The following is a 27,103-nucleotide window of genomic DNA, read 5'->3' as shown; positions in this document are numbered from 1 at the left end:
CATGCTGCGTCTATTGCAGGGTCAGGGCTGTTTGTGTAGCAGATTGCTTTGTTGAACAGTGGCCATGGAATTCCAAAGGAGTTGTCAGCACACATGTATCAATTATTCTCCAGAATGTTCTCTGATGTGCAGTGATTGATATGGAGATCACTGGAACATGATTCCCCCTTAATGTCAGCTTTTGGAAAGCTCAAACCTTGTGCTGTGCATGTGCTGTGGGTTTGGTGTTCGCCAGAAGGAGAAAAGGGATTTCCGTGCAAGAGCTGTGACCCCTCTCTGTGGGATACACCATGGCGAAAAGCGATGTCGTGTCTCCATTTGAGCCTCGCTCCGAGCCTGTGCTCACATCCTGAGCAGCTGGGAATGCTGCTCTTCCCCTTTGCTTGTTTTGGATGAAAATACATTATGCACTTGAGTTATGAATAAAAGATCAAGGGCAAATCTGTGTAATGCTTTACTCTGTATTTGTGAATAAACCCGGCTTCATGGCACTCACGCTCTGTGCTGGAAGATCCTTTCTCAGGGATATCCAGCCATTTAGTGTTGCTTTATGCTTTTTCTTCAAAGTGAAAGATTTGTTAGGGCTTCCCATTCCCACGTACTGCTGGATTTGAGCAGATGAGAATTTCACTGTGTGTAATTCACACTGCTGGATCAGGGATAATCTCTTATTTAGCTTGGTATCACTTGTTCTTGCCTGGCTTCACTCGCAGGGAGCTCAGTCTCTGGAGCTGAGTGATGAGAGGGCCACTCCACTCTAGGAAGGATACACCCCTGTTGGACAGGTGTCTGTCTGGCTTAAAGGGCTGGAACCCTGCAAGAGCCTGGAACTGGTTCATCTGAGGCTCTGTTCTTTGCCATGGATTGAGTTTGGATTGGCACTGATGTCTGGGAGCACCGGTGCAGAACACGGTTTCTGCCTCTCAGGGAAACCATTGGCCCTCATGAGAGGCCCAATCCAGACATTTCCTTGTTGCTCTGCCACGCCACCATTCTCAGAAACTGCCCTCTTCTCACTGGCCTGATGGAGTTCTGCCCTGGAAAACATTGCCTGGTCTCAGTACTCAGACACGAGCCTGCTGAGAAGCACAGAATGTTACAGGGAACAGGGCTGAAGGATCCTTAGGTGGCATCTTGAAGTTGTTCCTGAATCAAAGTGCAAGCCTGGAACTGGAAGTACTGTTCTTCTTTCTCCCTTTTTTATTTTAACTATTGTGTGTAAAAATCACACAGAGCGATGAAAGTTCTCATGTGGCTTTTTAGGTGGAGTCTTATGTCCAAAATCCAACTTGGATATATTTTTTCCCCAGAATTACTCCTTCAGTTTCTGCTACTTTCAATTGCTCCTTCTCCAAGCACCTCAAAACTCTCCTTGGTGTTTGTTGCTGATAAGCAGCTTCCACGTTTCTCACTATGTGTGGGTGACTTGATTTGAATTTCCAGCCTGCAAGTTCCCACTGGAGATGGGAGGTGATACACACACACACTGCTACTACAGCCCAGCTAACACTGCCCTTCCTTTCTAGCACTAGTTGCTGCTGCTTTTCAGACACCTATTTCTAACACCCACCAAATTCAATAAAGTCAGTTGTTCCATGATTTCCTGAAAGGCCAATTTAGCACTTTGTCATAAGGAATGACCTCAGACCTCTGAATGATGTCACAGCATTCATGGATTGGCTTTCAGCACAGCTATGCTGGGACTTTTGGAACATACACTTTAAGCTCAGGCTAAATTTTCCCTTGCCTGTGCTGAAGGTTATGAAGGCATCTGTCAGAAATGAGAAGTGCTTCATCCTCCTCCCTTTGATGGATGCTGCTTTTCTTTTCCATCAGATCTGTAGCTGCTCCTTGGTCCTGACACATATTTTACATTTAGGTCACCATGTATTTGGCCCAGATTTTAAAGTTTCACTCTCTCAAGCTGCATTTTGATGGATTTGGCCCATGGCTTGTATTTAGCTGGGGAGCATTACGCGATGCTTTTACTACTGAAGTCATTTCATCAAAGGAAATTGTGTTACAGTGAAATAATTGGAATGTCCCATGTAAAGAAATAAGAGCAGGTGATGAATTGCTTTCATTATTATTTGAAAAGTGCAGATGCATTTCTAAAGCTGTTGTGATTAAAATTCTAAGGTTTTTGTTCTTTTCAAAGGGCAGTTCTGATGATAATGTTCCAAAAAGACTTAGAGCTTAGAGCTGTCTGTATTGGCTAATCACACAGAATCTGTGCCTGGTGCTTGGCAGAGCTTGTCAGGAGTCACAGGTTTGGGTAACTCCTGCCACCCCCGTTCACTGAGCACCTGCACATCACACTCGCTGTGGTGTCCTGGCCCTCAGAGCACCGCCCGGCTGAGCTCCACCCCCAGCCTTGGGCCTTTGGTTGCTGACCTGGGAACATCACAAACGCTTCCGTGCTGGTTTGAACACCATCAGTTTTTATTGGGGAGAGGGAATTGATTCTTTGAGCCCAACCAATATGGCACCTCTGCCTTTATGAAAATGGATTTTAATTAGATTGCACCATATGAACTAGCATGGAAAATTAAAATATTTGCAAAAGTTGATGCAATTCTCCCTGCTTTGAACAGGGACAGCACTGTCAGCCCCAGAGGCAGCTGCTATTTCTTCTGGCTGGCCATGCAGGTGTTAAATGCTGTCCGCACCAACTGCATCAGGCTCTTAAAAAGTAATGAAGACATTTAAGTGAACATGATCTCACATCCCACCTTTAAATCCTCTGTGCAAGGGTTATGGAACTCTTGACCTGAACTGCTTCCACTGCTCTGCAGAGCCACAAGAGCAGGACACAGGACTTGGGCTTTTCTCTGAGGCACAACCAGCACGCTCTGTAGTAGCACCAGATCCTGCTGGTTTAAAAATAAGGATCCTGAAATAAGAGAGATACTCTGTTCAGGAGTGCAGCAGTTGCTTCAGAATTAATGAATTAAGGTAAAAATCAAGGGTTTGATTAACTGTTCAGCTCTCAGATTTAATTTGAAAAGTCCATAGGTACTCAAATAATGACTTACTGTCAGCCTGGAAAATTATTCTTTTTGGCTATTTTGTTTTAAATTATGGCTATGGTTTCAGAAGAATCTCGGTGAACTATCTGCAATCTCAGCTGGTCAGAGCATGGTGCTAATGCACCGAAGCTGTGGATTCAATCCCCATGTGGGTCATTTACTTAAGAGCTGGACTCTTCTAACTCAGAATATTCTGTGAATCTGTGAATTTAAGTGCAATCAGTAAAATCTACCCATGCATGGTGACTCCGTCACACAGAGACTTCGCTCTAAAGCTTTTGGTCAACGTTTGAGTAAAAGGCTTTCTTTTCTCATACGTTTATCATTCCGAGTAGAGTATTTTTGCCCAGAAGTGGTGTGAGATGGCACAGGGCTGTGCTGGCCCGTTCCCGCGGATGCCCGGCGGTGTGGGACGCTCCGAGGAGGCGCTTCTGCAGCTCCTCCGCTGTGTTTCGGCCGCCGGTGGGGTCCCGGCTCCGCTCTCCGTGCCCGCAGCGCCCGGGCCGAGCAGCAAGGACGGACACGAGGTGGCGGTACCGGCGCGCCCGCGGCTTTTCCCCCTTAGAGACCCACAAGCAAAGCGGGTCCTCCGCACCGCCGGAGCCGCCCCCGGTCCCTCCTCCTCCCTCCCGCGCCCCGCGGCGGGTCCCCTCCCTGCCGGCTCCGGGGAGATGAGGAGCGGCGGCAGCGGGAGCGGACCCCGGTCCCGCCCGGCAGCCGCGGCCGCGCGCACCGGGAGCCCCCGCGCTGCCCGCCCGCATCGCCGGCTGAGACCCCGCGGAGCCGGGACAGGCACGTTGCGGGCGGGCAGGGGACGGGCGCTGCCGGCCGAGGGGACGGAGCGGGAGGGACTTCACCGCAACTCGAGAGGAGCGGGCGGCAGCGCTGCCCGGCCCCGCCGGCTGCCGACCCGGAGAGACGGTGACCGGCGCTGTCCGCGGTGCTGCTGCTGCCCGCGGTGCTGCCGCGCTGCCCGGCTGTGCCCGGCTGTGCCCGGCTGTGCCCGGCTGTGCCCGTGTCCCGCTGTGCCCGGCTGTGCCCGGCTGTGCCCGGCTGTGCCCGTGTCCCGCTGTGCCCGGCTGTGCCCGGCTGTTCCCGGCTGTGCCCGGCTGTGCCCGTTCGCGGCGCTGCCCGGTGCCGGTGCGGGACGCGGGCGCCCATCCCGGCCCGACTCCTTTAAGATGATGCAATCGGCGTCGTCCTCCGCGCTGCCGACCCCGCGCCGCTGAGCGGAGCCCGGAGCGCGCAGCGGGGCGGAGCGGAGCGCAGCGCGGGGCGGCCCCGGCGGTGCCGGCGGTCCCGGCGGGCCATGGGGGAGCCGCCGGCCGCGCTGCCGCCGCGGGAGCCGCCGGAGCCCGGCAGTGCCTAGCGCAGGCTGCGGGCTTTCTGCAAGTCATTGGGGCCGGCGGACGCGCCCCCGCTGCCCTCCCGCTCCCCCAGCCCAGCGCATCCACTCGGAATTTATTTATTTATTTGTTTGTTTATTTATTTATATTCCTCCGCCGTGCTGTATGTACTGGTTTCCTCGTCACCCGCCACGGTTAACTTCCTAGTGACTCAGTTTAACACTTGAGACCTCCGTGGATGCTGCTAAGAGCACTTCTCTTGCCTTTGCTGTCCCTTGCTGGGATCGGATTCACACTACCCGGACCCTGTGTGCCTGTATGTGTGTTCTGAGTGTCTTGACAGTTTGGTTTTCTTTACAAGAGCTATGCATTAATTGTAACCAAGGTAAGACTCCCTGTTCTTGTTCCCTCATGTGCATGTCTAATTTAGATGTTTCTTTAAAGATGAAGTGTGCAATTTCTTTTAAACAGTGGAGTCGTATGTAGCCCTTCCATTGATGAATACTTGTGAAATAGAAGCGTAGAACTTGCCAAAAAAAAGAGACCTATTTAGCAGATTTAGCTTGGCTCTACAAACTGCTCTGCTTAGCTCTGTTGCAGCAGCTGTGATGCTTAGAAGAGTAATTTGTGCCTTATTTTGTTTTCCCTTTTCAGAGACCTGCGAATGACTTGGCTTGGCTTGGCTTGACCTTGATTTTGATGGCTTTGTTGGAAGATCTAATGATGTGATTGCATTTCATGAGGTGGTTTCTCTCCAGCCTCTGTGGCTCAGTGTATAAACCACTTCTGCCACACTGTCACTCATGGACAATTCAGATTTTTTTTTAAACAAACCTTTTGGCTATTTTTATTTTCTCACCGCTCCTTTCCCCCTTGTTTCCCCTTAATGTTGGGAGCCTTATTCTACCGTCTGATGTGATTCATAGTCCTGCTGCTCCGTGCTGCTGATTTCCAGTTTAAACTACAATGGCTCTAAGTGGCAACTGCAGGACTTACCTTCCTCCTCGGGAGCAGGGGACGGGGCTGCACTCCTTCCCTGAGGTGGTGGAGCTCAACGTGGGTGGCCAGGTTTACTTCACTCGCCACTCCACCTTGGTTGGCACCCCTCACTCCCTGCTCTGGAAAATGTTCACCCCAAAGAGAGACACAGCCAACGATCTGGCCAAGGACTCCAAGGGAAGATTCTTCATCGACAGAGATGGTTTCCTTTTCCGCTATATTCTGGACTATCTCAGGGACAAGCAAGTGGTTCTGCCTGACCACTTCCCAGAGAAGGGAAGGCTCAAGAGGGAGGCTGAGTATTTCCAGCTCCCGGACTTGGTCAAGCTCCTGACTCCCGACGACAACAAGCAAAGCCCTGATGATTATTGCCACAGTGACTACGAAGAGGTGTCCCAAGGCAGTGACACGAGAATATGCCCCCCATCGCTCCTACCGCCGGATCGCAAGTGGGGATTCATCACCATCGGCTACCGTGGGTCGTGCACTATTGGCAGGGAGAGCCAAGCAGATGCCAAATTCAGGAGGGTCCCAAGGATTTTGGTTTGTGGAAGGATTTCTTTGGTCAAAGAGGTTTTTGGAGAAAGTTTGAATGAAAGCAGAGACCCGGACAGGGCTCCAGAAAGGTACACCTCCAGGTTTTATCTCAAGTTCAAGCACCTGGAGAGGGCTTTTGACATGTTGTCCGAGTGTGGATTCCACATGGTGGCCTGTAACTCCTCGGTGACGGCTTCCTTCGTCAACCAGTACACAGACGACAAAGTCTGGTCCAGCTACACCGAATACGTCTTCTACCGTAAGTACCAGGCGTTGGGGGGCACCGGGACCCCGTGCTGCGGCTGCTCCCTGCCGCTGACCGTGCATTCCCGCAGCGCGGCGAGCGCCCGTCTCCCCGCGCCTGCCGCGGGCGGAGGCTGCGTTTAGATGCGGGGGGATGCATTTCCTTGTGAGCTTCGGAGGTAAAGCGGGGCTGAGCCCGGCGGGTCGGGCCTGGCTAGGTGGCAGCACAGACTGCCGAAAGCGCCGTGCCCGTGCCTGGAGGACGCGGTGCCTCTGGCGCTGTAAATCAGCACCCGAGTGCCTTGCACGATTCCCGGGACGTGTGGGACTCAAAACGAGGGTGCAAACACTGTGGAATTCATTACAGAAAACCTTCGACTGGGATTCACTTTGCAAAGGTAATAGCGGCTTGATAATCATCAGGCACAAGCAGCCAAGCCATCTGTCAGCAGCCCTGACACGCTTCCACGCAGGGAAGGGAAAACACAATTCCATCCCTCTGGCCGCATTTCAGCGGGGCCCTCTCAGAGGCAGCTGCTGTGCTCTGGAATGGGGGCTCAGAGCGGAGAGGGGCAGGGGCTCTGCCTTGTTACGCAACACGCCCGTGGAAAACCGAGCGTCCTCCCCAGGAGAAGTGTGTGCCCTGCTTCCTGCCGTCACATCGGATCCACTGCTCCGCTGGTCTGAGCCGCGAGCGCTCAAGGGCTCATTAACTTCTGAGCTGATACCCAGGTACAGGCTGGTTACCAATGGTAACACCAGGGTAATCTGGACCCTGCGAGTCTGTATCAGAAAATCATTCCACAACTGCTATGCTGAAACATTTCAGAGGCTCATGAGGCTGTTTTCCTCCATTTTCATTTGAGAAGGATGAAGGATGGAATAATTGCCCCATCCATCAGCTGTGGCCAGCTGCTGCTTTGGCCGGTGGCCTTAGGATAGAGGGATAGAGGGATAGAGGGATAGAGGGATAGAGGGATAGAGGGCTAACGCTTGGCCAGCAGAGCTGCCGCCCTGGGTGTGGTGCTCACAGTGAGCAGGCTCCTGGCGTGGGGAGCTGACAAAAGTTTTCGATGGAAGATGTATCAGGAAGTGAACAGTTCGGGTGTAATTCCGTGGATTCAGCGCCATCTACTCTTGTGTGGGGCTCAACAGGCAGCCCTAATCTGCTTATGCAATGAAGCTTAAGTTAGCATCCTGAAAAGCCATCTGGGTTTTTGACATCTGTAGATTTACTTAAAATTAGTTTTCGAGCTGGATTTCTTAGCAAAATAGTTCTAAGGTCATGGATCCGCTTATATTCCAACAGGGATAGATGATTTGTGTTATTAAGAAGCTTCTGCTTGAAATTACAGTGTCTTGTACAAGTTCTGGGGGGAGAATTAATGTAGTTAAAGGAATGGATTAGAACAAATTGTGCTGGCATTTATATTTAAAACAAGGAAAAAATGTAAGTTCTTTATAGGCACAATCACCTCTGCTAATTGAAGAGAGAATGAACATGGGTTTTCCCTGAATTAGCAAACACAGACTCCTGATTTTCATATTTCTCAAATTTTTACCTTCAAGGATTGCCCACTGCTCCCACATCACTACTGCCAGGGTAGGGACCAAGAGGAGAGGTACCTTAGAAATTCTGGAGAATGAAAGTCCATAGCAGGTGTCGCAAAATCTTCTCTCATCAGTTAAATCCAATTAAAGTTCCTGGAAAGATTCCTATCCAGTTCAGCAGACTTTGGATTTGACTCTGATCTGTTTTGTGGGGTTTTGACACTGGTACAGTTTCAGAGATGGATTTTTCAGAGGGTCCTTCCCCAGTTAAAAGCCAAAGCCGTGGTTCCAGATGACTCTTTCTTGTCCCAGCCACTCTTGTCCGAGTGGTTCAGTTCTGCCCGGTGCTGCTGCTGCTGTGCTGGAGCTCCGGCTGCAGATCTTCCCTGGCCCCACACTTGGGGCTGGCTGCAGCTGATGCACCTGACAGCAGGCTCCAGAATTCACCTGGAGCAAAAGAATTCCCTCTCCAAATCTCCTGAAATAATTTCATTCCAATTGTCCCAAAGCCATTTCATTTGAAACTTTGGGGACCGATAAAATTGACATCTGGCTTTGCAGTGGAACATGGCATCTCCTCTGCAGCTGCTTAACCATAATTATTTGTTTAGATGCTGCCAACTGTGCCTCTGTAAGCATTAATCTGTCAAGCTGCTGTGAGCAGGTTAATGGGCCTGAACCTGGGAGGTGTTTAATACAACTGGGGAGGCAGAGGCAGAGGTGGTCTTTGCAGGGCCGCTCAGGAACTCCTGTGGAAGGCCTGTTGGAGGGAATCTTCCCAGCTGGAAAAGGATGATTAGTTCCAAAGAAGGAAGAATACAGGGAGGAATGCTGTTTCGATGCACCCAATATATTGTATGCTCCAAATAGCACTGGGAAGGTAAATGCCTGTGGTTGGCACGAAGATAAAGAACATTTTTCATGTGCAAATCCATCTGAAAGTGGCTCAGATGGACTGGAGGGGGTGTGAGCCGAGCAGCTCTCACACGGGTACAGCGTGTGCTGGTGAAGCACTGCACCATCAATCTTGCCTGGCCTTTTGTCCCCGTGGTCCGATTTTGGTGCTGTTAAGGGTGTGTGTAGATCAGTGTGTGTTCCCTGTGGAAGAGGGCTTCCCAAAACGCAGCCCTGCAGGATGTGCCTGGCACAGCCAGCCCGGACCTGTTTGCTGAGGAGAGGCTGGCCAGGCATGGGGACAACAGGGGCACAGCTGGGCTCCAGCCAGCCCCAAGTGGGCCAAGGCACAGCAGGGGCTGGAGACAGGCTGGGATGGGCCAGTGGAGCCAGCCCTGAACAGTTCTGTGACACACAGCTCCTGTGGGGGTGGGCACGGGGCACAGCCGAGCTCCTGCTCACAGGAGGTGAGGGGGGGGAGAGCTGGGGGTCTGCTCAAGCATTTCCTTTCCCTGCGGTTTCTGCTATAGCAAAGACATTTCCTCAGATTTTCTACTGGCTGGATTTCTGACTGGAACCATTTTGTGGGTTCTCCCCACCATTGCTTTAATGATAAAGTGAAACCTCTTCTCCAAACCCTCTCATTTTAGAAGAAGGTGAATAGCCCGTGCTTGGGTCTTCATTTTCACCTGTTTTCAGTCTTTACAATGTGATGAACTGAAAGTGTGCACTTGAACATCTGGTGACCGTGGTGCTGGGGCAGGGGGTGTGACAGCAGCTGAGCTGGCTCAGTCCTCCATAGCCTGGCCCTGTTCCTGGGCCATGGCAGCACCGTGCTCCTCTCCACCATAACCCACAGATCAGCACTCTCTGCCTCCTTCCAGTCCCACAGCTCTGCCAGCACTGTGGGTGACACCCTGCACGTGGCTGCTGGCATTGCCAGGAGAGCAGAACAGCAGGGTGGGAAGGGAGAACACTGGGCTTCGGACAGCAGTGCTGTGACACAGCAGGATGTGTGTGCCTGTGCCTGTGGGGCAGCTGGGACCTCAGTGACACGGCCAGGGATGGTATGGCATGGCATGGCACGGCATGGCATGGCATGGCATGGGATAAAACTGCCTGTCAGCCCCATTTCCACATGGCTATTGCCACAACACCCCGAAGCCATGTCCCTTCTCTCTGAGAAGGGCTGACAGTGCAATGGGCTCTCTGAGCCACTCACAGTACAAAGGGGACATCTTGTCTCCCCTGTGTCACACCAAGCCCCTGCTCCTGCAGGAACCTGTGCTGGCTCTGCTCGCTCCAGGGGCCCTGTGAATGCTGGGGCCTCACCTTGCTCTGTACAGAAGGAGCTGGCTGGGTGTGCCTTGCAGCTGCTGGCAGGAGACTGATGTGCAGAGACATTTGTCAAGTAGGTTTCAGAGTATCCTGGGATAAACAGATGAATCCTCTTGGGTGGGGATGTGCAGGAGGAAGGAGAAATGTCTGGTGATATTCCCTGATGCCCATCCATTGGACACGATTCCCTGGGATAATCCTGGTGTCTGTTATACAAGAGGATCCATTTGGGATTGCTGCAGCCAGCTGGGGCCTGTCACTGTGCATGTGTGACTTAGCTAAAGGATCCCATACTGATGTGCCTGCCACTGACTCATAAATTCATTGTGTGGCAGAAATTTGACTCACAAAACGGAGCACTCTTTGCACAGTGACACCCACAGCTGTGCTGTCAAACGGGCAAGATGGGGGAGAGGAACATCACCCAGTTCTCTTTAAACTGGTACTGTCACATGATCCAGTAGCTGCTTCTGTCTGGTTTTAAATCAGTGAAGATCAAAATGACCGCAAAGTGAGCAAAATGAAGTCTAATCCAATGAATAATGCAAGCTTCTTCCCCGCTGACAGGAGATGTTTCTGTTTCCAGGTAATTATTGTCATCATTGATGCCTCTGGTCCCTCTTGCCAAAGCAAACCCTCTCACCAGGATGATCATCTGCAGGTGGTGGGCTGCAGTCAGCCAGGTCTGTCAGCATGTTCATGGCTGAAGGACCTTGCTCCGAGCTTTTTTGCTCTCCCAATTTGTCAGGGCAGACTGAAAAACCTGCAGAGTTGTTGATTAGAGTTACTCCACAGATGAGAAATGCTGTTATTTATTGGAAACCAGTTGTGTCAAATCTGATTGTCAGATTAGGCCAAGAATCTGCTGCTCAGTGAGTAAGCGAAGCAAAACCTGATTAATGAGTAGGTTGGATTTAGGGCTCAGAGGTCGCTCTAACAGTACATGGAAAGTGATGTTGAGGAACCAGCAAGGACAGCTTGGGCTCCTGGCCTTTGTCTCTGCCCAGTATTCACTGACAGCTCGTTACCTGCTGACCCCTTGGGTACGATCTTTATGGACTGCGATGTTTCTGGCAGATGTGAGCAAGACTGTACAGAGCTGTTCCTCCTGCTCCAAGCACCTCGTGGGGATGGGAGCCCTCCCTCTGCCACAGCAGCTGCAGGGCAGCCAGGCAAGGACAAGCCTTGTCCCTCTGTCCCGTGCCTGTGCCTGTCTCTGTGGGGGAAGGAAGGGCCTTTGCGGCTGAGGACATAAATCAGCACTGCCTGCAGAGGTGTTGAGCGGGCTGTGGCCTGGAGTTTGTGTTTTCCCTCTCTTCCCAAGCTGCCAGGAGGGCAGAGTGCCGGGGGCACTGGAAACACTCCCGTGGGGCTGGGTGGAACCCGGGCCTGGCCGTGGGCACAGGCTGTGGGCACATCCCCGCTGTCCCCAGCCACCACTGCTGCCACAGGGCCAGTGGGGCAGCACTGGAAGCACGGCCTCCCTGTGGCACTTGCAGTGCTGCTGCTGCTCTGTGATCCAGAAAAAGACCATAATGACTAAAGGATTGACCAAGGAGGGCTGGCATTTAGGGGAAAATATCAATGTATTTGAAAGTGCAGCCTTGAGCTGGCTGTTTGCCAGGAGCAGCACACGAGGTCCCAGAGCCCCATTTCAGGAGCTGAGCAGGGTTTGCTGTGATGGAAGCAGATCAGGGAGGGGATGTGCCTGCTCTGCTGCCCTGGGATGGCAGAATCCCGCGTGGAGGTGGCCCCGTGTCCGTGGGCTGGGCCTGAGGGATGGCTCCCACCAGCCCCTTCTTGCAGCTCCCTTCAGCCTGGTGAGGTCTGGCCTTTTCCAAAGTTTGTTGAAATGTAGCTGTGGATCTCAGATCTCAGGAAAACAGAATCAGAAAGAGTGAAGGAGTGTAAATAAGAAAACATAACACAAGATTTGCCATTCAATAAATACCAGCAACATATTGTGCACACAGACAAACACTTCCTTGCAGCAGGTTGGGTTTTTTTCTGTCCAGCCATCCTGGATTTGTTTAATTTTGTAACCACAATATTTTCTCAGTTTCTTCCTTTTTTTTTTTTTCCGGCTTTTCAAGTTCAAGGCTAATGTACAATAAATATAGAGACATGAAGCAAAATCTAAATTACATCTTTGCACACAGAAAGAAGAACCCTTTTTTCTTTGATCTTTCTTGTTCAAAATTGTATTTTTTGTGAAGGAAGAAAATTAGACTAAAGTGCTTTAGACTTGGTGGAATCACTTCAGTTGTCACTGAGGGGTAATGCTGCCTGAGCTGGCCAAACCCAAGAATCCTGTGGCAGAGATTCCCCTGCTACTTTCAGACTACTCAAGTTAATTCTGGAATGCACTCGAACATTGCTGCCATTATTGGGCCTCCTAATGCTGCTTCCAGTGCTTAAGGAACAGTGGAGCTCAAGCTCCAGATGTGATGGAGTATGGGAGGGTGGTGTTTGGATGATTTGGGAAGTGCTGAACACCTGGAATGCCTCCTGGGTTCATCCGGAGCCACTCTGAGGACTCAGGTGTGCTATAAAAGCTCAGTGCCTGAGGTGAAGTGTCCCTTCCCTGGCTCAGTGCAGGAGCCTGGCATTATCCAGGCTCATGGTCCTGACTGACTCCTTCCCAGCAGCTCTGGACTTATGGAGAGGGACTTTTTACCAGGGCATGGAGTGACAGGACTTACAACTCAAACCATTCCATGGCTCTATGATTCTATGACTTCTGGAACAAATGTCCCTTAGAACGAATGTTCCTTGGAGTGATTGTCCCTTGGCTTTGTCTCTGATAGCAGGGGCTGAGTAAATGAAATAGAGAATGCCCAGCAGAGTCCTGGGTGGGCAGTTCTCCTCAGTTTTCCCAAAGCAGCTTGCCAAGTTAGCTGTCTAATAATGTCTGAAGGAGAGGGAGAAGTCTGGAGTTGTTAGAATTGCTTTGCATTTCAGTAGCTGCTCCAAGCTGTGTGGAAATGCCCATAAATGTAAATTGGTCAGTTGGAGGGTGACCCTGGTGACCCCTCTCTATCGACTCTCACTTATGTCCTTCCTATCCAGGAGCTGTTCATACATCACTTATGTTACAAATTTCCCTGCGCTGCCTCTGAATCTCCTAACGACGTGATTAACGATTTCCAGGAGCTCATTGATTAGCTGTTAGGGCAGCTAAAAGATTCCTCTACCAGAAACAAAGTGGAGAGAACTGTGGCCATCCTGGTTTGCAATCCATTCTGGAAATGCTGCTGCTGCGATGCCCCTGCTGCTGCCACGATGCTGCCCAGAGCCAGGGCTGCCTCGGCCCTGGGACCACGGGGCATCCAGCAGCAGCAGGATGGATCCAGCAGCTTGGAACTTCTCCTTTAAATCCCTCTCAGTTTACGGTCTCTCAGATCAGTGGAATCACATCATTCCTGCTCACAAAGTTTGTGGGTACCCCGTGTGTCAGTGAAACTCCTTGGCTTTGATAAAGCACGGGATTGGATGGAAATCCTTCCATCAGGGATGTTCTGAGCAGTTCTGTAGAAAGGACTCACCTGATTTGGTGGGGTTTAGGGGCTTTTTGTTTGTTGGGAGATTTTTTTTGGTACAATTCCTACATTTATGACTCATGGTGGGATTCTTGGGGTTATCCTCTGCAGGGCCAGGAGCTGGACTTTGGATGATCCTTGTGGGTCCCTTCCAACTCAGGACATTCTATGATTCTATGAAAACCTTGAAAATAAACTCCTTTAAATCCACCTTGGAATATCTCCAGAGCTGTGCTCCAGCACAGGGCTCTGGAGTGTGTTGGAAAGTGAGTACAACATCCCCAAACACTAAATTCCAAGGAGAATGATCCTGAGCTTTGGTGCATGTTCCTGGAACAGTCTGGAGGGAGCAGCAGTCTGAGGGATGCTCCCATCCTGGATCTGAGCAGGGGCTGCAGCTGGGAACAGACCCAGCACTGCGCTCCTGCCTTCAGCCTTTGGCCAGGGCCTCAAAGTCAAGTTTAGAGAAAAAAAACCTGTCTGCATATTTTGGAGGAGACTCATTTCAAGACTTCAGATTGAATTTCCATCAAACTGAATCAGAGTGTATTTTTACAGTGGCATTAAATCAGGCCGAAATAGAACCCAGTGGAACATGCTGATTTTGACTGAATTTTGCACTTTAAATATTTTCAAAGCCAAAAACTCCAAGCAAAGCTTGAGCAAAGACCACACCACCAGAGAGCTCGGGAAAGTGTTTGTGCTCCTACAAGGGGAATGTCACTGGAAGCTCAGAGCTTTCACTGGTGTGGGCGAGTCCAGCACTGGTCCCACACAGGATCTCAGAGGCTGATCCCGAGGCAGGGAGGTGAACATGGCTTATTGCAAATCTGCCATCTGATGCTTCTATAAAAATGTGCTTTTTGACCACCACTGGCACTAAATTTACCACCAGGATCCGTGATGGGGCTTTCATAGACAGCTGGAACAGAATTTTCCCTCCCAATGCCATTGCCTCAGTGTGTTGTCATGTGGCAGGTGAGTGTAGGGGAAACACTGAGGTGCCTCACTGAAGGTCTCAAACCCCCTTGTTCTAACGTGCCAAAATCAATAACAAGGAAATTGAGGAGTTACTGCTTGTTCTAAAGTATGTTGGCTTTGGTTTTCTTTGGTTTTCTCTCCTGATCATCAGTCAGTGCAGGGAATTGGGACTCCAGAGGCTGCCTGGTGCTTTTTCCTTTGGTTTGATGTTGCAGCGTAATTGTGGGGAAAATAAATGACCACTGTCCTCCTGCGGAATTACAGAGGGAATTCTGCTTCTGAATTAATGGTCCAGTGGTGGTCAGTGGTAACATGATTTTTATGCATAAATAATGCCATTTATTATATTATTTATGCCCTTTCTTGTTGAGGCTGTATTTATAGGCAGAAGAACAGCTCTGAGGAGCTCGGGTTAATGGCAGGAGCTGTGCTGAGCCCAGCAGAGCTGCACCAGCTCCCCCAGAGCAGACCTGGCCCAGCATTTGTGCAGCTGTGCTGCTGCTGGCCCTGGCAGTGTGTGCTCCCGTGGGGGCCGGCTAATTGGAAAGGCTGCCATGGAAAATCTCTCCTTGTGACACGGGGAATATATTTAATGTGCTTTAGTTAAGTGTGGCTGGGCTTCCTTGAGAGGTCACTGTCAGAAAAATGTTGCTGAAAACTTCTTGGAAGTTGGGTTCCTTCTGTCTCAGGAGTTAGACCATGACACACTGTCACACACTCACAGAATCCCAGGATCCCTGAGGCTGGAAAAGCCCTCCCAGCCCATCGAGTCCAAGCTGTGCCCCATCCCCACCTTGTCCCCAGCCCAGAGCACTGAGTGCCACCTCCAGCCCTTCCTTGGGCACCTCCAGGGATGGGCACTCCAAACCTCCCTGGGCAGCCCCTGCCAAGGCCTGAGCACCCTTTCCATGGGGAAATTCCTGCTGCTGTCCACCCTGAGCCTGCCCTGGCCCAGCCTGAGGCCGTTCCCTCTCCTCCTGTCCCTGTTCCCTGCGAGCAGAGCCCGACCCCCCCGGCTGCCCCCTCCTGTCAGGGACTTGTGCAGAGCCACAAGGTCCCCCCTGAGCCTCCTTTGCTCCAGGCTCAGCCCCTTTCCCAGCTCCCTCTGCCGCTCCTGGGGCTCCAGCCCCTTCCCCAGCTCCGTTCCCTGCCCTGGACACGCTCCAGCCGGCAGGGCCAGAGCTGGGCACAGCACTGGGGTGTCTCAGCAGTGCCAGCACAGGGGCATGGGCACTGCCCTGGTCCTGCTTTAGCCCCAGTGCTCTCTCTGACCCCTCTGCTGCTCCTGCAGCACTGGACACAGTGACGTTGTCTCAATCCTGCCATCCCCTCTTGAGCCACAGCCTCGTGGCTAGAGAGGTTTTGTACCCAGGGCCTGAGGAGACTCCCCGGGGCACTGTTTAACCCAGCCCACGAGCAGGTGTGGGTGGCTTCACTCTCCCTGGCGGAGCCACAGTCACCAGGATGCAAAACCTCTCCTTTCTAGCTGGGAGAAAAGCGGTTTCCAGGTATTCTTGATTTCATTAATTTGTGAGCATTCAAGAGAACAAACCCTCTATTCTCTCAAGTCAATGCACTTGTATTACGTGAGGATTAAATCATTGCCTTCCCTCAGAGCAGAGTCTGTAGACAGAAACCTTCTGTGCCTTCCCTTGCATAGACAAAGAGTATTTAAATAAGGATGCTGATAAAAATGCTTTCACTGGTAAAGACTTGATTAAAGAATCTGCTGCTTTAGAGTCCTGTAGGTGAAGGCAGAAGTCAAGAGGTACCATTTCTTGCAGGGGGATTGAAAAGCTTGTCTTGGTCTGAGGGAAGAGTTTTCACAACTCAATGACATCTCCAGTGCTGGGGAGAGCCCAGTTCCCAGATCTAGTGGAGGTCACTGATGGGGAGGATCCAACCCTGCTCCATCTTATTTCCATTTCTAAATCTTAAAAATACTTGACTTGCTAGGAAGCATCAGTGTTCACTTTATACAAGTTTTCTGGGTTTAAGAAGTCCAAAAAATCTTTCCTGTGCTGAAACTCAAAGGACTGGAGCTGATCCATTTGAAACTGTTAATAATTGCATCCCTTCCCTCCAGCAGCAGCCCACATGTCCCAGGCAGGCTGGAACGAGGCAGGTGGCACGTTGGCAGCCAGGCCCTGCTCATGTGGGAGGATGACAGATTTGCCCACCTCTCCCTCAGCATCTCCACAGCCTCTTTGGTTCCAACAGATAAACCGAGGGATTCAGGGCTGGCTGAGGCTGCTCTCTTCCCGTCCCTGGGGTGGCTCCCATCCCTGTGAGTGCCTGTTGCATGCTGTGCCAGGCCCAAACAAATTCACTGCAGGAGCACAGGGCCCTGAGTTTGTGTATCCAGCAACAACAGGCTCGGGATCAAAGCAAGCCTGGATGCAGGCAGGCAGCAGCCCTGGCTCCCACAGCGTCCCTGGCTGCTGGCAGCAGAGCAGCCTGGACTTCGTTTGAACTTTGCTTTTCCAGCTTTTGCTCATGGCTTTGGTACAAACACCATCAGAATTCCAGCCTGGAGCAGAGAGGCTTCAGGGAGACCCAACTGGGCCCTTCCAGTACGTGCCCATGGCAGGGCAGGCGCTGGATGGGCTTTAAGGTCCCTTCCAGCCCAAACCATTCCATGGCTCTGTGACTCCATGATACTGAAGAAAATTCACAGATTTTCTTTGCAAGAAGACAGTGAACCCACAGACTGTGAGGGAACTCCCCCAAACCCTTTGGAAGCAGGCTCTGCTGATGGAAATGCAGTGGAAATCCAGCATTCTCCCGAGGAAAGCTAAAAGCTACACGGCAGATAGTAAATAAATAATTGCAGGGAAACATTGCACATAGATTTCTTGGGGAACAGAACTTAATTAAATTTTGTGAACATGCCTACATAGTTCCATTGATCAGGAAAAAATGGATATGGGCTACGTCTGTAAGATTTACTTGCTTGGTTGTGTTTTGCCTTTCTTCCCTCCCTCAGCTTCACTCACTTTATATCCTGCAGTGGTGAGGGAGCACATTTCTGGTTTTCCTCTGTGAAGAAATTGATTCTGAGCAGCACAGGACATGATGTATGGTTTGTAACTCTACAGTATTGCTAAGCAAAAAAAAATCACTGAAGAAGGCCATGCAGATATTATATTAATTTCCATTCTAAGATGGATTTCTTCCCACTAGGACCAATAAAAAATATGCAAAGACTTTCAACAGCCTCTCTAGTAGTCATTAATTAAAAGATGGGATAAATCTTGCTAGGCTAATTTAGCAAAGTAGGTTTTTTTAGACACTTCACAGGACATTTTTTGCCATTGAATCCAAACTCATACCTGATTTCACAATACCAGCCACTCTAGCTCTGGCTGGGATCTCAGCATCTGTTTGTCATCAGAGTCAGGGAGGTGAGGGTGGCTGGTGCCAGGTGGAGGAGAAGAGGGACCAGACACTCAGAGCTGCCCCCATGCCAGCACAGGGCACAGGGTGGGGCCAGGGCACTGGACCTTCACCATGGTGGTGACAGATCCCCTTTGGAAGGGCTGAGCTCTGCTCTGGAAGGGCTGATCCCTCTTCTGGAAGGGCTGCATGTGCTGCTGACTCTGCAGGATGGCAAATGGGTGCTGCTGTGGAGAACAAAATATATTCCATGAGAACCAAGGGGATGTTTTTCTGTTTATATTTTACTGTTGAGATGTCCTGCCCAGATTTCCATCGGGGCTGTGAGGGCTCCCTGGGTGCTGCTGGTGGCCTGGGGCTGCTTCCCCCACTCCAGGGAGGAGAAGCCCCTGGTTTGCTTTGCCCTGAGCCAGCTCCAGCTCATTCCCCTCTCAGTAAAGCCCAGCCCCAGCAGGTGGGTTGGGAAGTGAGGGGGCTGCTGTCCTTGCTGCAGGATTGGGAGCTGGCATATCGGTGAGGCATTAAAATTCCAATGGAACAGATGGTGTCAGGATTTTAACTTATGCTTATGAGATGCAGATGGTCCAAGGAGTGAACTTGTACAACAGTTATTTTTATTTTGAACAGGTTAAGAACAAATTACTCTCTGACTATTGTTGTTACTGCTCTGCTTGTCATTTCTTCTTTCCCTGTGTATGTTTGTGTCTGTGCATATGTACAAGTCTCAGAATCTCTTTTCCATGGAGTGGCAGATTGAAACACCCCAATTTCTGCCTTGAACTCCTCTCTCTATATTTTATTTACTGTTCCCATGTGCTCAGCCCAACCTCCTCTGGAAAAACTGTCCCTGTGCCCAGGGCAGGTAGGTCCTGCAGCAGGCTCATGGGGCAGCAGCACTGGCTTCCAAACCTCCCATGACTCTGCGCCCTGAGGCAGGGCTTGCACACCTGGGGGGAGTGAAGAAGGCAGGGCAGGTTCCTGGTCTTGGTTGCACTGGAATAAACCCAGACTGGCCCCGCTTTCATGCCCGTAAGGATGTGATTATCTAACCCTGTCATGAAACACGGGGTTGTATTTTTGTCATAATTTATAAGCTTGTTTAATTTTTTATAGAAAGAAAATACATCTACTGCTACAAATTATTAATGTCCACCTGAATATTTTACACCCACTCCACAGCAGTAATTTTCATGCAAAGGCCCCAGCGTTTGGCACAGAGCACCTGTGTACATTTGCCAGCCTGGTCCCCTGTCCCGTGTCACACACTCAGGGAGGGACCCAGGAGCTCCGTTTCAGGCACGTCCCGTATGTGCCAACCTTGGCTGTGCTTTGGCTCCGTCTCTGCTGGGGCTGCAGCTGGTGGCACCTCCTGGGAGGGGTGAGGTGTGACATGGCACGTTGAGCTGCCTCTTGCAGGAGGTTTGCTGTGTGCAGCTGGTCACAGGGAGCTGGTGCCAGCTTGTGTTGGTGTTTCATTTAGAGCCCAATCCAGAGAGCAGGAGAGTCCCAGAGCCCCCTGCGGTTGAAACAAGCTGGAGGTGTTTGAGATCTGTAGATTGGGGAAAACAACATTTCTCAAGGGTTAAAGCACTGAGGAAGTGTCTGCCCAGCTTAGTCCTAACAAGGAACGTATCGCTGAGGCCTGACTGTGATCAAGTGGCTGGGCCAGCAAAAATAAATCTTCGTCTGTTCCCTGTCCTTGGTGCATTTCCCGTGTCCGTCCTGGAGCACGGCTGCACGGAAGGGTCCCGCAAGCCCCCACACAAACATATGGACAAGGGCAAAGGCAGCAGTGCAGGTGTGGGGTAATCAGGTTCAGTTATTCCTCCCTCGTGCCTGCTGCCATTACTCATCCTCTCTCTCGCATGCAAATGTACAGTCACAGATCTCCCTGCTAAAGCCCACGGTGCTTTGATGGCTCCGTTCCCACTCTTCAAATGCAGCAGGTCTGGGAATGCAGCGCTGAGGGGATGGAGGCACCCAGGGACCCCTGATCCCCCCCTTGCTCAGGGCTCTCGCTTGCCATTTTTTCTGCTTCCTGGGAGCCTGGTGGAGATGTGAAGGGTTTTGGAGGGTGCAGTGGGGCTGGCTGAGAGCTGCAGGGAGGCTCAGGGGTGCTGGACCACATCTCCAAAGGCTGTGAGCTGCCTCGTCCCCGCAGGGCTTGCACGTCCCCTCCCGTTGGGGCAGCCACGCTGATGCACCAAGGGCTTTTGGGATCCCCTGGAGCACAAAAAGTCACCCTCCCACCTATTTCTGATAATTAGTATTTTCCATAATTATCCCGGATAAGATGACATTGACTGAGGAGGCCATGCCATAGCCAGAGGTGTCTGAGCTAATTTGGTTTCCCTCAGAGCAGCCGGGAAGGGCAGGGGCCGAGGGGCTGCATCGCCACTGCTCTGCTCCGAGGCTGCAGTACCAGCGGGGGCTGGGGGAGCGAGGGTGAGTGATGAATATTTCATGGGCAAACATTACAGTCCTGTGAACGAGAGCTACTGACTCCCATCACATCCTGCAGCTCCTCCCTGCCTCAGACGCCGGGGTCTGGCAATGTGTACCTGGCAGGAGCGTGGTGGGAGCGGCTCCCTGTGCCCAGCACCCACACCTTCTTCCTCTCAAGCAGAAATATTTGGAAGTTCCTGTTGCTGCTTCTGAACGAGGGGATTAGAGAGCTCTGAAATGTTAACTTCTTGCACTTTACGCTGTGTTTGAAACCTTGTCTCCAAACCCAGAGCCCCTCTGGTCTGCGGGATGGGAGGGGTTAGCCTCTTCCCCCAGTGCTGATCCCGTATCTCCACCCCTCGGGAGACCCCCAAGCTGGTGGGGCCTCGGTCTGCCCGCTGCCCCCGGGATGCTGCAGGGAGCAGGCTACGGCCTCACACTGCTCCTTTTCCCCGGAGACATCCCACGGCACTGGGCGTGGGTGCTGCTCGCCCTCTCCTCCCGCACTGAGCTGTTCCCGAGCTGGCACTGGGCTGCTCCATCCTCCCCAGGCATTCCCACATTCCCTCTGCACACACTCCGCCCTCCTGCCCGCTCCCTGCCAGCCGTGTCCGTGGCATTCTTGTCCCACACAGCTCTTCCCACGCATCACCGCATCTCCATCTCCATTGCCATCTCCATGGCTTGGAGTCAAGCCAGGCCTGAAATCAGTGTCAGTACATCTGCCAAAGAAACCAAAACTGAATTCCAAGTGTCCACTGTGCTGTTTGGTGACATGGGCCATCACCTTGAGGCCAGGGAGATTGTCCTGTACCCAAATTTCCTGCGCCTGACCCTACCAGGTTTCTCCACTGCAAGGAATAATAATCAGTATGTTTTGTGAGTCAAGTAAATGGAATAATAAGTGAAATATCAGAGACACTGGAAAGTGTTTGCTCAGCTGGAGTGACAGCCTCAGTCCCACACTATTTTTTGTTTGCAGATGTAGCTTTTACAGACCATGGCTATAGGACAGATTAAATATTGTTTGAAAAAGTGATCAGAGATTTTGTTTGCAACTGTGCTGTAGCTCTTCTCCAAATATTGGAAGGATTTTAAACTGGTTTGTATTGATAATGGCACTGTAATGCCTTTCCTTGCTTATACAGATCATCAGTGGTTTAATGTGCTTATTCCCAAGGGATGCAGTGACTGAAAAGAAGAGATTAAGATAAACCTTAAAGAATGTTTTGTGGGGGGAAATTGTATTTCCTTTAAACAGGCTTTGTGTAAGGCCTTGGCTTGTATTTGTTAGTGCTGCTGTGAGCAGTGGGCATGGCCAGAGCCTGGTGATCCCTTTCTGCCACACTCTCAGCCCCAACGCAGAAAGAAGATCCAAGTCAGGGATATTCCAAGAGCCTTTCAGAAAAGGCTGTTCCCACCATGTCCTCTCCGTGGGCTGTGCCCACACGTTCCTGTGCCTGTCCCTGCGTTCCCAGCAGGGCCAGGAGGGAGCCGGGCTGTGGGGGGCCCTGGGGCTGCAGGTGCAATCCAAACCTTGCCCTCCCAGCTGGAAATGCAAGCAGGGAGGTCTGGGCTGTGTGTGCTGCTCTCGGTGGCTCTGTCACGGCCGGGTCTCTCCTGCTCTGTGCCAGCTCTGGGACACGGCCGCTCCAGAGACTCATCCGCCTGGATAAATTCGTAACGACACCGTTTGCCAGGAGCTGTTTGGATGAACAGGAGTCACGTCTTTACTGAGCTGTTCTGAACACGTCCACCTGGATACAACCTCACACAGAACAGGCCCCTTCTGCAGGACAGGGACACATCCCATATGTCCCCAGAGGAGCTGAATCCACGTGATGAGCCCTCGCTCATGGCCCCTGGAGCTGATGTGTTCCAGCCACGAGGTCCTGAGGAAAAATGGATGAACCTGTCTGTGGCAGCAGGACCAGGATTGCTGAGCCCATCCACCAGTGGGGCTAAAATAATTTCAGTGAGACCTTTATTGAGTTTTCAGCCTTCGTAGCTGAAGTTTGGGTTGGTGTGTGTTGCACACCCTGACAACAACGTGCCAAATAACACCTGTGTCACTGTGACCATCCCAAAGCCACCAGCAATAGTTCTGTTTTCTACAGCAAGGGAAGGTCTCCTTGGTTTTGGAACTGTTGGTTAAATACAGGATGACACAAACCTGTCTTGTCACTGTGTTTTCTTCTCCATGCCCTTGGCTCTGGGCAGCTGGATGGGGACAAAGCTCAGCTCAGGCCAGGCTCAGGAACAGCCCAGGAGCTGGCAGTGCCATGTGGATGTGACACAGGGTTTGTTTATTGCAGTAAAAATACGATAATAATCCCACATAACCAATACTTCAGCTGATCAGAACTGGCTTATTTGTTGGTTTTTATTGATGCTCTGATCTCTGGTGAGAAAATAATTGGCTTAAGCAGCAGAAGCCTATTCCATCTAAACCCCGTGACAGCTTTGTTCAGTGACAGCAGTAGGTGACCCTGCTCTGAGTAAACAAACAAACATTCTCACTTATGTACCAATTATGTGTTATGGAATGGAAACTCTGAAGTACCCGCTTTGCTTTGCTCTAATTATTGTGCTGCCTCCCTGCATATGTCTCCTCTTGGTTAATTGCAGTTTTTAAACTTTGGACTGCACTGTGGGAAATGGGCCGGTCAGAGCTCTCTGGGAGGGCAGCCGTGCCTGGCAGCAGCTGGACATGTGCGTATATATTTCAGTATATTTTTATATATTTTATATTTCTACATTTAGCCACTGGCATTGGCTCAGCTGGGCAGAGCTTGGTGCCAGCAATGACAAGGCTCTGGGCTCAATCCCTGTATGGGCCATCCACTTAAGGGTTGCACCTGATGATCCTTGTGGGTCAATTCCAATTCAGAATATTCTGTCATTCTGTGATTTATCAAAGGTTGAGCTTGATGATCTTGGAGGTCTTTCCAACCTTACTGATTCTCTGATTTAACTTACAGCCAGCCTTGGGGAGCACAGGGCAGGACTGAGCTCTGTTTTGTCCAGGCTCAGGCAGGGAGGGTGCAGAGGCCACCCCCGAGCTCTGCAGTCCCTCCCCAGCTCCACGGCAGTGCCAGGGCAGGGTGGCAGCGGTGCCTCCCCAGTGCCAGCACCCCCGGGGGACACAGAGTCACAGCCCGAGTCACTGGGTACAGTGAAGTTATATGAACTGAACAGGGAAGGATTCATCTTCTAAAAATAAATGGCTTTGTTTCCCCAAGTCATTATTTCTGATAGATGGCTCAACCGTGCGTTTGTTTAGCAGCAGGACAGAGCTCCTGCAGCCCCCCACACTGCCAGAGCTGCTGGGGCCTAAAGGAGCTGATTTCAGCCTTCTGAGGGTCTCCAGGTCCCTCCACTTGTGGCTTGAGCCGAGCCTGTCTCCACGAGTGATGGGAAGCAGCCCCTGCCCTCCCTGCAGCCCACTGCCCGTGGGGCACAGCTCTGGGTGCAGCCCTTGGTCTGGGGCAGCGCTGGCTTGGAGGGAGGGTAGGGGTGGAACTCTGCTCTTACTTGGAATAGGCATTCTTGGCTGCTTTGGGTATTTATGCCTGGATTTTTGACCTGGTTTATTATCAAGATAAACTGAACTTGAGAGGTTTTTTGTAGAGAGTAGGTTCTGTGCCTGTTCGCATAACCTGGAAACATAGGAGATACATTCTTGTGGTTGTCCTGTGCGGGGCCAGGAGCTGGACTTCAAAGATCCTTGTGGGTCCCTTCCAACTCAGGATATTCTATAATTTTAAGTTTCATTACTTTATGATTTTATTACATGATCAGCCGAGTTATTCTGCAGATTGAATACATTTGATGCTCAGATGGGAACACAAAGAGCAGTGTAGAAATTCAATTTTCTGTTAAGATAATAATCTGCAGGCACCTACAAATGCTCCCTGAGAAAGCCCAAGGTAAAGGAGCTGGGGAAGACAAGCTGCCTGTCCCTCACCTTGCAGGGAGGTGCCAGTGAGCCACTGTCACCCAGCTGAGATATTTGTCCAGCTCCAGCTGAGCCCTGCAGAGCCCCCGGCCCCTCTGAGGGGCTCTGCCCCAGGCCCAGGGTCCCTCAGAGCCCTGGGCAGGGGGAGGGCTCAGCCCCCCATAGCTGCTCCTCAGCCAGCCCAACCCCTTCCCAGCTCTCCCTTTAAACCACATCTGCAGGGAGATGATTATTTTCCTTCAACAAAGTCCAACAAGGCTGGGCTGTCTCACAGAAGCAGTTTTGCTAGACTTGTACTTGCATCTCTCATTCTCCCTCCAGTGTGAACGTTCCTCAGATAACACAGCTCACATGAAAAGACTTCTTCAAATTCTTTAAGTGCACATTAAAATGCAAATCGGCCTTCTTATTAAAGACTTCTGGAAGTTCTCTGACAACACATTTAAATGCAAATCAGTGAAACATAGACTCAATATTAAAATCCAAACAATTACTTGATCCACATGCTGAAATTAAAGTGGGACCGAATTCTGTCTCCTTAAAACCAGTGGCCTTTTCGGCAGCACACGGGAGGCAGCTCTGTGTGGGGCTGCCCTGGCTTTCTGAGGGGCAGGAGGGGGCCCAGGGTCACTGAGCTGCCCTGTCCCACCGTGGGGATGTCACAGGGTCAGAGCTGTCCTTGAGACGCAGCGCTCCCGACACGGCTGCGGGCTGGTGCAATGCCAACGCCCAGCTGGCATTTCTAATAAAGCCACCCTGACGGCACCAGGACCTCTCTTGGTCCAGTTTGGGTGTCACCAATGTGCAAATCCCCCTGGGAGGAGCCGAGGCACAGCTCTGGAGCTCTGCAGGTGTGGGCTCATCCACATCCAGGAGACACTGGGGTGGGAGTGTGTGAGGCAGCAGCACAGACCATTAAAATGCCCTTAGTAAGTAAGAAGCCATAGCTGGATTTTGAATTTTTCCTCAAATTATGCACTCTGAGGTTAAAGCTCTACCTCCAGCCAAAGTGCTGGTAATTATTTGATGGAGTTTTAGTGGGCATGGGCTGAGGCCAGGTCTAAAAGCTCAGGGTGTCAGGGGAGGCAGCTCAGCTGAGCACATCTGATCTGCTTTATTTTAAAGTATGATAATCCATTAGGAACTTTAACTGTCTTTAAATCTGAATGAGGCCCTTTTGCTTTTGCTCTGCTGTGCTTGTGGCGTTTCTGCAGAAAGACTCAAGAGGAGCAAAAGGTGCTTTTCCACCACTCTTTTTTTCCCCTCTCTGAATTCATTTGGCTGTTTCCCCCCAGGCTTGGCTTTCAGAGATCAGCGGGTGAGCACTCACTCGGTGTGACACGGGGCAGTCAGTGCTGGCACTGCAGACTGCTGCCCACCACGCCATGGGAAGCATTTCTGTGGTGGGTTTTTTCTCCTGGTTTCTCTCAGACTTTCCATTTGGAACTTTGCTGTTTTGTCTGAAAATATTTTGTCTTATTTCTCAGACAATGTTGTTTGGAGGACAGTGAGGGTATTGAGGTACGCCAGGAATATGGGACTGATGTGTTTGGGAGAAGCACTGCCTGCAGGGTGGGCTTAGAGGTCGGTAGGACAGCCCCTGGTGACTCTTGGGCCGGTTATTCACAAATAGTTGGAATTATTTGCATTATCATCTTGAGAGAGGCTGAGGGGACAGGGGACACTGCAGGGTCACTCCTCCCCCTTGGTCAGATCAGTTTTTATTGCTGGCTGGTGTGTAGCCACATCTGAGGCTTCTCCAAGAGAAAAGGGGGATCCTTTTCTCTCTTGAATTGGAGATCCCACAAACAAGCTTTGCCAACACCAACATTTTATTTATTCAAGGTATTTGAGGGATCTGAAGCTCAGCTTTTGTTTGGAACTTTTATGTCATTTCATGTGCTAATCAGGGCTTTTTAACTTGACTCTGTCACTCAAAAGCTTCTTGATGATGATGAGCAAAATTAAGCTGTTTCACTGCTGAGTGTGTATCATAAGTGAATTTTAATTTTAAAGGAAAAAGTGAGAATTTTTCCATTTTTAAAAGTATGATTATTTTAAAAAGGACTCATAGTGGTATTAGATAATCTTCTAAGTAAAATGGAATCCAAAGTACAAAATGGATCTGGTTGTTCCCTCTCCTCCACATACCATTTATTACATGAAAATAAATGTCATACCCAAGTAGATGTGAGTGATGCACAAGGACAAGGTGTCCTGTAGCTGGTATCCATCAGTATTTGAAAAATGGATAGAATGGAAAGTGTTTCAACTGGTGATGTTCATGGGTTCCTTGTCTCTGCCCCACCCTTGATTGCAAATATTTCTGTGTTGGGGAAAATTGAAGATCAGGTCATGAGCTGTAAATGAAAATGAATTTTGTGTGTGGGTGGGAGCCTTGGGGAAAAGAAGAAGAATCACAGAATCACTGAGGCTGGACAAGACCTTCACAGTCATCGAGTCCCAGCTGTGCCCCATCCCCACCTTGTCCCCAGCCCAGAGCACTGAGTGCCACCTCCAGCCCTTCCTCGGGCACCTCCAGGGATGGGCACTCCAAACCTCCCTGGGCAGCCCCTTCCCGTGCCTCTAAGAGGTCCCAGGGTGTGCAGAGAAATCCGGAGTTTCTCCCGTGTGGAAGCACAGCCGCCTGCTCTGGCTGCGGGGGTGATCCCAGCGCAGCCGGGTGAGGAGGAGCGGGACTGCAGGGATGTGGCGGGGGGAGGCAGGTCCACGGAGGAGCTGTGGGATGCTCCTGAGGCTCCTGTGGCTCCTGTGGGCCTCGGGCCGGTGGCCGGGCTGGGTCCATCTGCACTCTGAGGCTTTTGCTCTGATGGGAGGCAGCCAGGC

The 27,103-nt window shown here is 51.1% G+C and overlaps 1 protein-coding gene across 1 annotated transcript in view; it reads left to right on the top strand.

Moving 5' to 3' along the window:
• Nucleotides 1–5,341: 5,341 nt before the first annotated feature.
• Nucleotides 5,342–27,103, top strand: part of KCTD16 (potassium channel tetramerization domain containing 16) — a gene marked incomplete at both ends in the record, with an annotated part of 56,138 nt that continues 34,376 nt past the window's right edge. The window contains one exon of the mRNA XM_082291388.1: nucleotides 5,342–6,170. Coding sequence (XP_082147514.1) covers nucleotides 5,342–6,170 — 829 coding nt within the window. The remainder of the gene's footprint in view (nucleotides 6,171–27,103) is intronic.

This window comes from Coloeus monedula, assembly GCF_965178545.1.
Source record: "Coloeus monedula genome assembly, chromosome: 15".
NCBI lineage: Eukaryota > Metazoa > Chordata > Aves > Passeriformes > Corvidae > Coloeus > Coloeus monedula.
The sequence above is the reverse complement of the archived record's forward strand: the minus strand, read 5'-3'. Positions and strand labels throughout refer to the sequence as shown.